The following is a 10474-nucleotide window of genomic DNA, read 5'->3' as shown; positions in this document are numbered from 1 at the left end:
TTGTTTAACTTTATGTACTAAAATAAGACATATTAAAAAAAAATATATATATATATATATATATATATATATATAAAATTTAAATAAAAGTAAACTAAAATTTAAATGACAAACAGAAAACATACAAATAAATGCAAACTAATAATATAAACTAGAATTATTATTAATAATAAAACTATAAGTATATATTATTAATAAATACTTTAAGAATCAATAACTAATGTTGTCGATTGCATATTAAGCTTGGAAACAAGAAAAGCCTGTATGATATTTTTGCTTTTCCACTGGTTGGGGTCAGCATTAACTTGTTGACCTGGCATTCAAAGAAACTTAGTTTATGGACATGTTTAGTTTAATCATGATGTCTTCATACAAATGCAATGCTTTTGACCAGGTGAAGTGCAAAGTTGTTATGAATACATGTACAAAATAACTTTGATATATTTTGCATCACTAAGTACAAGTCATTTCAGAAAACCAAGAACATTTCCAGATCATATTTCACTGCAAATAATTATATTTTTGCTTTTCTAGTTGGATAAACAGCACTTAACTAGAGATCAGTTAAGTGGTAAACTAAGTGCATGTTCAAACATTTTTTTTTGTTTGAACATGAAGTCTCCATCAACAAAAGTTGTAAAAAGGTTCTGTACTTTTGCGCACATTAGGTACAAATATGTACCAATATGGACCCTTTAGGTACAAAGGCATACTTAAAATAGTGCTCCAGTGACAACTATTGTATCTTTATTTATGAGAGTCAAATGCAATGCTTTTGACTGGATCAAGTGCAAAGTTCATAAATGCATGTTCAAAATAACACTGATTTAGCATTTTCTGAAGAAACTTCAGTTACAGTAGGTCACGCAAATCTCAGAAAACCTATCAAGATCATTTCCGGTTCATATATCACTTCCAAAATAAATTACTAACAATCTTAAAAATAAAAGTCCTGAGAGGGTGTTTTCACAGCGATGGCACAGAAAAACCATTTCTGGTCCCCAAAAATATATTTTCAGTGAACAGTTCTGAAATAATAATAATAATAATAATTGTTTGCCCTAGTGTGACGAATATTTAATATTGGTATATTGCATCCCTAAAATAAATAATTAGATACATTTCAAACAAGATTAAAGATACATTGTTTACGCTCGGATCTGAATGTAAACAATGTATCCTCATACATATGTTGCAAACGTTGTTTACGTATGAGATACTCTCCAAAAGGACAAACGGTTTTAAAAAGTCATTATTTTAGTTTTCTTCACGCACAAAATGTATTCTCTAAGCTTCGTTAAAGTAAGATTGAACCACTTGATGTCACATGGGTCATTTTAACAATGCCCTTAATACCTTTCTAGACTTTGATCATGTTAGGGAGGGTAAGAGAGCTCCTCAAAAGTATCTTAAATTGTGTTCCGAATTTGAACAAAGGTATTATAAGTTTGGAACGACATGAGGGTGAGTAATTAATGAATTTTTTGAGTGAACTATGCTTTTAAGAAAGGCTGAAACGTCTCTGTTACAGGCATCACCAAAGGATTGTGAAAGTTTAGGGAAGCTCAATTTATAGCATCTCCGAAAACCATGAAGTGCCTTGTTTCCATGGGAACTGCAAAGCAATCGAGATGAGGTTACCCACCTGACATCAGTGAGATCCCACAGCACCATCACAGTCTACAGCAGGAACTCTAAACATTGTGACTCCTAAAACAAAGATGCATATACGCAACACGTCAGATCAGATACGTGACTGCGGCAGGACTAGTAACTGATAAGTGATGAAACACAATGTGATTTATAATGTTGCACTCATGCATTCATGGTGAATTTTTGTAGTTTTTTTTTATAAATCCTCAACTGTATTATGTACCAATCTATTGCAATTCTGACCTAATTCAATACAGGCAAACCTTTTTCCTCTGTGGAGCTTCTCGGTGTGTTTTTTTGCAGGGAATTCGGTGTGGAACAAGTGAGCTGTGGAAATCCACCGCTGTGAATCTATTACTATTGTTACATTCACTGCAGTATTATTGATTAACTGCCTTCCAGAACAATTAAAACCTTGAAGAGAGTAAACCTACCCTTTTCTCATTGGGTGAATCTTCTAAAAACACTTGCAGGTCGCATCTCAGCTCAGAATCTTAATTTTTCAGAGGCACAGATCCATCCTCCTCATGCAGTTTACCTAATTCGCCTCAAGTCTAATTTCACAGTCACTGTTGCGTGGCGGGACGTTTCCACCTGACGTTGAGATTATTATCTTGGGTGTCAGACGAGGATTTTCAAAAGGAAACTTCAATAGGTTTCCTGGCACAGAGTCACTGTAAAAAAATAAAATAATAATAATTAAAAAAAAACACCAACCCTCAAAACATTATTTAATTTGTAAGTTAATGCATGCATTCAATTTCAATAATGTGGAGGGGCTCGAATGGGTTTGTATTATGATTAAAAAAATACAGTAAAAACAATTGAGGATTACTGGAGACAGACACTGCACAATGAAAGTCATCTTTGATTCATGTGTGCAGTGTGAGCTGAATATTACATAGAAATGCCATAAATTATTTTATACATGCGGTTTCCAGCTGCTTCTGCATACTGGAAAATGTCATATTATATATATATCAGGTATTCTTTCAACCCTAGAATTTTTTTTTATTAAGATTATGATCAATCAAACAAATTTTTCATCCAAAATTTTTAATTTGTTTGCCATCCAAGACTTTTCATCAGGTTTGGAGAAATGTAGCTTTGCATCAGTGTCTCATCGGTGGATGCTCTGCAGTGAATGGGTGCCGTCAGAATGAGAGTCTGATAAAAACATCACAATAATCCACAGCGCTCCAGTCCATCAGTGAACATCTGGAGAAGACAAAAGATGCAAATTTGTAAAAAAAAAACAAATCCATTTTAAGACCTTTTTAACTTATCGTTGCTTCTGACAAAAAAAAAAAAAAAAAAAGTCCATAATCCATAATAATGCTACATCTAGTGAAAAAGTCCATCTCCTGTTGCCTTTCACATCAAAATTCAACCATATAATTGTTGAGAGCTGTTTTGGCTTCTGAACAGTGCTTGATCTGTGCAGATTTCTCTCCTGATTAAGACAAGACTTATATTTTAGTCAGAAACAACAGTTTGAAGATTAAAATGTTTTAATTTTGGATTTTTCATAAAACATACAGCTTTTGACTTCTTCAGATGTTCACTGATGGACTGGAGTGCTGTGCATTATTGTGATGTTTTTATCAGCTCTTTGGACTCTCATTATGACGGCACCCATTCACTACAGAGCATCCATTGCTGAGCAGGTGATGGAAAGTTTCTCCAAATCGGTTCCCATTTTGGCCTCAGAGTGAGCACATTGTATATTTTTGGGTGAACTATTCCTTTTCCTCTCCTTGTAGACACTGATCTGATCCACCTGAAGAAAACACTCCCTGGTAAAAGAGAATAATTTCACTGCATCAACTCTATGGTGTTGAGCCAAAACTACAGAGTCGAGCTCAGCAAACAAGCAGTCAGAAACCATGTCAGGGAGCTAATTAAGGGTCTGAAGTGTGAGGCAGCTGGTAATCCTGCTCTCTTCTGTGTATCCGCATCAAACACTGCAGAAAATCTGGACTTTGCAAAGGTCAGTTATGTCCAGCAGTATCTTGAAAACAAGAACTGGATATTTATACAGTCACAGCAAATGCCTTTATAGCATATTCTGATAAGATTCCCCAAAAATCATACTTTTTTTGGTCCCACAAATAAAACAACGTTACTTAAAACACATGCTAACTGAGGTGATTTTCTGCAAAAACATTTGATTGATAAATTAAACTTCATGTCACTCAAAAATATGAGGTTTAGCAGGTCTATTTTGATGCTTGTTCCTATTGGGACAAAATCACAGGCGTTTTTGCTGAATGACAAACACACAGAACCACTTAAAGTCTCATTAATCTGTATTTATGATCGCTCAAGTAAAGAAAATTATTTTGTGTAATCATCAAGATCCTTCAGTAAATCAAGCTGCTTTGATTCTCACATCAGCTCAGGCTCTTTTCTGCAGATTTCCTCAGATCTCTTCGACACAACTCTTCTCAATCCATCGCGCTGACGCAAAGATTCAGAAGCCACAGAACATCAGATGTTAACCAGTGTTAAACAAAACCTCCCTGTAAACTGTTTGTTTGGCTTGTTTGTGCTTCTTGCATGGTTTGTTAGTCTTTAGATACTTATACGAACAACAGATTATAACCCAGCTATGACAACATGACACCTTAGGATATTAGAAAGGGGTTAGATGTGTCATCGAACAGACCCAATAATGTTCGTCATAATATATTTATGGAAAGCAAAAGCAATTTGATGTCAAAGAAAATGTATCCAATGTTTCCAAGTCTAAATTATAAATAACAGACATATTGGTAAACTATAAGAAACTATGACACTAATATATATATTATACATGTTATATACACAACATACAACTTTATTGATAAATGTGTACACTGCAACACAAATAATAAAAAATGCTGTATTAGCTTTACAGAGAACAAAACGTGCAGCCATAGACACTGAAGAAAAAGAGAAAGTCTACAGCGCCATCTGGTGGACATTTGGCAAATTATATAGAGCTGTTGAGCTGCTGGCTGTTGATTACTTATAGCTGTAAGAATAACAAGTTGATAATTAATCAATAACCATTCACAGTGCCTGCACTTGCACTTGTGAGTCTCATAGTCTTAATTTATATGCACACTAAAAAGCACAGTATATGGGCATTATATAAAGAGGTAAATTGAGATATTTTGTCTTCAAGATGACTGGAAAAAAAAAACACTGAACTCACCAACAATCAACCATCTCACAAATTAACTTCCATTTAGCCAAAACTTTTACCTACTAATAGCAACCTTACTTTTCATTACACCTTTTTATCATGATCTGCTGCTTTAGCGAGTCGCTGTCCATGGTGCTGAATCTGAAAAGGGTCAGATAGACAGCTGTCAATCATGTTACATTCACTGACACCTTACACTGCATTCAGGTTATTCATTTTAGCAGTTCATACAATCATGATAAAATCACTACCAACACAGTTATTGCAATCATGAAAAAATGACTAGCTATGTAAAGCGTGCAATAGTTAGCAGTGGCTAATAAATTAGTTTTGCTGAACAGAAAACACAACAAAAACATGACAGAGACAATGAAACTTGTGAAATTCACACATGCAATCAAAGAAATTAAACACAACATGTTAAAACAAAAAAAATCTTCAAATATTTGCTTCTATCCATTCAACTTCTCACGATAATGTGGCAGAACTTGATTTAACTAACCAATAATTGGGTGAAATTGCAATACATTTTCAGTGTAAAATAACTTTACTTGATGTTGATACGATTTGTAGGATTTATTTTTCTTCAGATCTAGGATGTAGTATTTCGTTTCTTTGATTACATGTGTGAATTTCACCAGAAGCATGTGAGTTTAAATGTGCTTGATTGTCGACATCTGCTGTCTGGAGCTTCACCGAGCACCACCACCATCCTCCTCCTCATCCTCCCCACCCCTCAACCTCTCCCTGCGGGAACGACAATATCCAGCTCTTAAAATTCCCAATTTGGAATTGCAAATCCTCACCAAAGGACCCAGGTCGAGCGACATTAAATTTCCACATTCTTTCTTTAATGGCGTCAGAAATGCGTCTCGCGCTCTCGTTATCGTACAAGAGGTATGGCGGCTAATCAGACGCTCTGTGAATCCGCATCAGTCAGGTTTTCAATGCATGCGTTTGATATGATTGTAATACGATCATTTAAGCATAAAACCGATCTTTAATAGTCATTCAAAAGATGCATATGAGTGCATACGTTGCACAAATAGCCTAATCAAATCGCAGGTGTTTTTGCAAACAGGATTAAGCGATGAAATTCAATTTCAAAATGCATGTCGGAATGGACAGACTGATTTAAAAGCACTGGTTGCATTGGAGAGCGTTTGTGATTACTGGATGCTGAGGAGTCTGGGGAGAGTTTGAGGTGGTCCACACCCCGTCATTGTTCCAGCCATGTCCCCTCCAGCATCCGCTGCGACAGCCAGTGAGAGCAGCACCACCACTGTGTTCGAGGACGACCCAGACGGCACTAGAGAGGAGGTACTCAACAACTGATGCTGGTTTCATTTTACAGTCATGACGATGCATGAATGGCGCGTGATAACTAAGTGAAACAAGAAATGTAAACATGAGCGTCGATGTTTATAATATGGAAGCATGCATTTTATATGGACATCACTGCGTGAGAATGCATGAGCAGAGACTTGCTTTATCAAATAATAAGCGGACAGTTCGACTAGTCTTTGCTATTGTAAGCAATAGAGGTAAACCTATTACACTAAATAACAAATGCCAACCAGTATGACACATAATGTCATGCATGTCAGACATTAACAATAATGATTGATCACATAATCAACTATCATAGTGATGAAACCAATATACTACTGTAGCTAGGCCAATATGTGGTCATGTTTATTTGGCAGAGTACTTCTGGTGTAATACTACAGACTAAATCAGAATAAAATGGTTTGCTAATTGGTATGCTGGTCTTAAAAGCATGAAAGCATGCAACAAACTTTTAGAATCAGCTAATACCGAGCTGGGAGGCTAGCAAACCAGTTTAGGCTTGCTTCAACAAGCTTGTGTCAGGTTCAAAATCTACAAACAGCTTTGTATTTGATTTTTATATGGATAATGACCTTTTTCGATTTCTTTTAGGGAATTGTGTAGTATATAGTGAATATTTTGGTAAATATTGTTAAATTATGCATTTAATTTCAAAACATGAAATTGAATTCTTACACCAAACTAATTTACATGAAAAAAAGGGAGTCCTGTCCAGAATCCAATGAGAGGAACATCAAATATAGTGTTCAAAAAGTTAATGGACAAAAAAAGTAAATTTGATTAAAATGAGCTCAATATGTTCAGCAAAAAAAGAACAACAAACTAATTTAGATTAAAAAAAGATAGTTCAAGATTCAATGAAATACCAAAAAGACAGATTACAAAATATATATATTTACAGAAGACATATGACAAAAAAGTGACATTAAAACTACAATCGTAAATGATCATATATCCAGAATGCATCTGACATAGTATCACATGCACACAGGCGTATGGTAGCATTATCTAGATTTTTTTTTTTACATTCAGATATTTTAGCTATATGTGCTTCTCTGTGATGATGATCAGATGCTGCATGAATATAAACCAGTACAAGAATACATTTGTGCAAACTCATCTTTATTTCAAACAACATGCATGACACTGCATTAGCATAATTCACTGTACTCACCGTTTCCATGTCCTTTTGAACCCATCTGCATTCTCACAGCAGAGACCTGTGAAACAGTCACTGAGCAAGTCCATGTGCAGAGAGGTGTTCTGGAAATGCCTGCTGCTGTCTATGCTCATGTACGGCTGCATGGGAGCCATGGTGTGGTGCCAAGTCACTAAGGTCACACGGCTGAGCTTTGACAGTGCCTACAAAGGGAAGTCCATGATGTATCATGACAGTCCCTGCTCTGATGGCTACATCTACATCCCCCTGGCCTTCCTCATCATGCTTTATGTCATATACCTGGTGGAGTGCTGGCACTGCCATGCCAAAAATGAGCTTCAGTATAAAGTCCACGTGGAGGGGATTTACGAAAGAGTCCAGAGGATGCAGCAGGCAAAGCCTTGCATCTGGTGGAAAGCGATCAGCTACCACTACGTTCGGCGGACGCGGCAAGTCACGAGGTACCGCAACGGCGACGCGTACACAACCACACAGGTGTATCACGAGAGGGTGAACACACACGTAGCCGAGGCGGAGTTCGACTACAGCCACTGTGGAGTTAAAGATGTCTCCAAGCAGCTAGCTGATCTGGAAAAGTCAGCCATCACCAAACTGAGGTTCACCAAGTGCTTTAGCTTCGCCAACGTGGAGTCCGAAAACTCTTATTTGACCCAACGTGCAAGGTTCTTCACCGACAACGAAGGACTGGACGATTATATGGAAGCTCGGGAGGGGATGCACCTGAAAAACGTAGACTTCAAGGAGTACATGATTGCCTTCTCCAACCCCGACCACCATCCTTGGTACATCTCCAACTACGTCTTCTGGACAGCGGCCTTTCTTACTTTATCCTGGCCGTTACGGGTGCTGACTGAATACCGCACGGCTTATGTCCATTACCGTGTGGAAAAGCTCTTTGGTGCCGACTACATACCTGTGACGCCCTGCGATGAGAGACCTTACTGTAGACGAATCCCAAGGGTCAACACCATCGACAGCACTGAACTGGAGTGGCACATTCGCTCCAACCAGCAGCTGGTGCCCAGCTACTCCGAAGCAGGTCTGATGGACCTGGCACAACGTTCAGGAGGCGTCAGACAGAACTGCGAACGCTGCCATCGTGCCATCAGCAGCTCCTCTGTGTTCTCCCGAAGCGCTCTCAGCATCTGCAACGGCAGTCCACGGATCCCCTTCAGCGGGAGTCGCTTCTCCATGGGAAGACTGTACGGTTCCCGCCGCAGCTGCTTCTGGAGAAGTGGGAGCGGCAGTATGGATGAACCCGAAAGCCCAAGCGAGAACACGCGATGCCTGTCCGGACGGATCAGTGTTGACGAGGAAGACCCACCGCCCTACCAGGATGCACTGTATTTCCCAGTGCTTATCGTCCATTGCAATGAGAGCTGCCCCAATCATCGCTCCTTCCATAGGAATAGCTCTTGCGTGGAGACGTCTTTATGATAAACCTCTATCCACCAAAAGAAACTCAAAAGTTCAAGAGCCTTTCTGATAATGCTGAAAAATCTCAATAAATGATGTGTCCTGTTACTCAGGAATCATTTACTGGTACACTTACAACCGTGGATGGAGATATTGAGAAATAACTCCAGTAATACATTTTTTTAGCAATAATGCAAACAAAGCATTTGAGTTCTTGCTACAAGTAATAATTTTGATTAGGACAGCGAAAACAGACGGACTTTGTTCATATGTTCTTGACAGCTATAAAGAACAATGGCCACAGAGCAAAAACCTGGTCTTTTTTCTACAAATATGACCATTTTCACCTTTACGGACCATGGACTTGAGGCTGAATCAGTCGAAACATCTGTAAAAGAATGTTACTTTGTTTCTCTCATGTAGTGGATTCCATTGGTTCATGGAAAATGTCATGGGATATTTGTACTTTTTTTGTGATTTAACTGTATTAGGCAGAACTGTATACAGTTATGAACTATTATGGTGATGTTTGCAACAATATCTCAAACCACTAAAGAAACCATAAAACACATTCCAGGCTATGCAACTATTAACCTCTGGTATGTTACGCCTTTAAAACGTATATACAATTTACAATGGAATGTATGACTGTTGAAGCTTTTCTTTACATTGCTTGTATGTAGTGTACAAACTATCCAACAAGGACTTCATTATTTACCGAAGACAGACACAAACTGGCTTGACTATTAGTGACTGTTTAAGAGTTTAATGGCTGGCGGCTTATCTTGTGCACAATTTCCAGTGGATCGGAGTAATTGAAAGGTCAATTAAACACAGTACAAGATAGGAAATATATGTTTCTTTATGCATCTGTACATTCATTTATTGATTTGTTTATACTGTTTGCATTAACCAAAACAAAGGTGCAGCCTCGTAAAAGCTCCACTCAAGGTGTTTTTACAGTACCAATAATACCTGAATGCTGAAAAGAAGTATTGACCGTCAACAATGGCCTAGTGCTTCCCAAAGACATTTTGTTTTATCTCATTTATACAGCCGATTCAGATATAGCCTACTGTATATATCACTGGTTGTGTCTAAAGTTTGCAAAAGCATTTATCAGCATTGTGTCACATCACTTTTATACTACCTATATAATGTATACCATATCATGAAAAAGTAAAAACGTCATCGCTATGCTGCCTTCATGTAGCACACATTAAACATTGTTATGTTAAATGGGCATAAACTCACTGAATAAACTGCTTGTGGATACACAGATTGACTTCCAGTGTGCAGTTATGAAAACACACCTCTAGATGGCAACATAGAATGTGTCACATAAAATATCTTTATAGGTAATTTTACTGCATGAGCAGAACTGGTCTACGTTTATCTATCATGCTGTCTAACTGTGACTAGTAATAATGACCAGTTTTAGATGGCTCAAAACACAGATGATTATTAAACTGTGCATGTGTCCGCGAAGTTTGGGTTTACACTCATGTCTGGTGTCTAATTCAAAGAGAAAATTAAACAGCAAGAATAACTGGTTTTGAACACCACACAGAAAAGACTGATATAAAGCAAGTTAAATGCAACCCATTGAAACTTCTGTGTGGACAAAGTTGCTTCAGTGATCTCAAATAACCTTGTAATCTTTTGATCAGCGCTGACACAGTCAT

General features: G+C 37.6%; 1 protein-coding gene across 1 annotated transcript; it reads left to right on the top strand.

Moving 5' to 3' along the window:
• Positions 1-5519: 5519 nt before the first annotated feature.
• LOC113117606 (transmembrane protein 151B-like) lies at positions 5520-9859 on the top strand. Its single transcript, XM_026286393.1, has 2 exons — positions 5520-6163; positions 7407-9859. The coding sequence occupies exons 1-2, from the start codon at positions 6077-6079 to the stop codon at positions 8808-8810; spliced, it is 1491 nt and encodes a 496-aa protein (XP_026142178.1). The 5' UTR covers positions 5520-6076; the 3' UTR covers positions 8811-9859.
• The last annotated feature ends 615 nt before the right edge of the window (positions 9860-10474 follow it).

The sequence above is a fragment of the Carassius auratus genome, chromosome 17 (genome assembly GCF_003368295.1).
Source record: "Carassius auratus strain Wakin chromosome 17, ASM336829v1, whole genome shotgun sequence".
Taxonomy (NCBI): Eukaryota; Metazoa; Chordata; class Actinopteri; order Cypriniformes; family Cyprinidae; genus Carassius; species Carassius auratus.
Note: the sequence above shows the minus strand (reverse complement) of the source record. Positions and strands in the feature narration are given on the sequence as shown.

What these genes read in the sequence shown, in the direction of transcription:
- LOC113117606 (XM_026286393.1), top strand. Translation starts at nt 6,077, where the DNA reads ATGTCCCCTCCAGCATCCGCTGCGACAGCCAGTGAGAGCAGCACCACC. An exon ending in CAGACGGCACTAGAGAGGAG is followed by an intron (nt 6,164 to 7,406) that starts GTACTCAACAAC and finishes GCATTCTCACAG; the next exon opens with CAGAGACCTGTGAAACAGTC.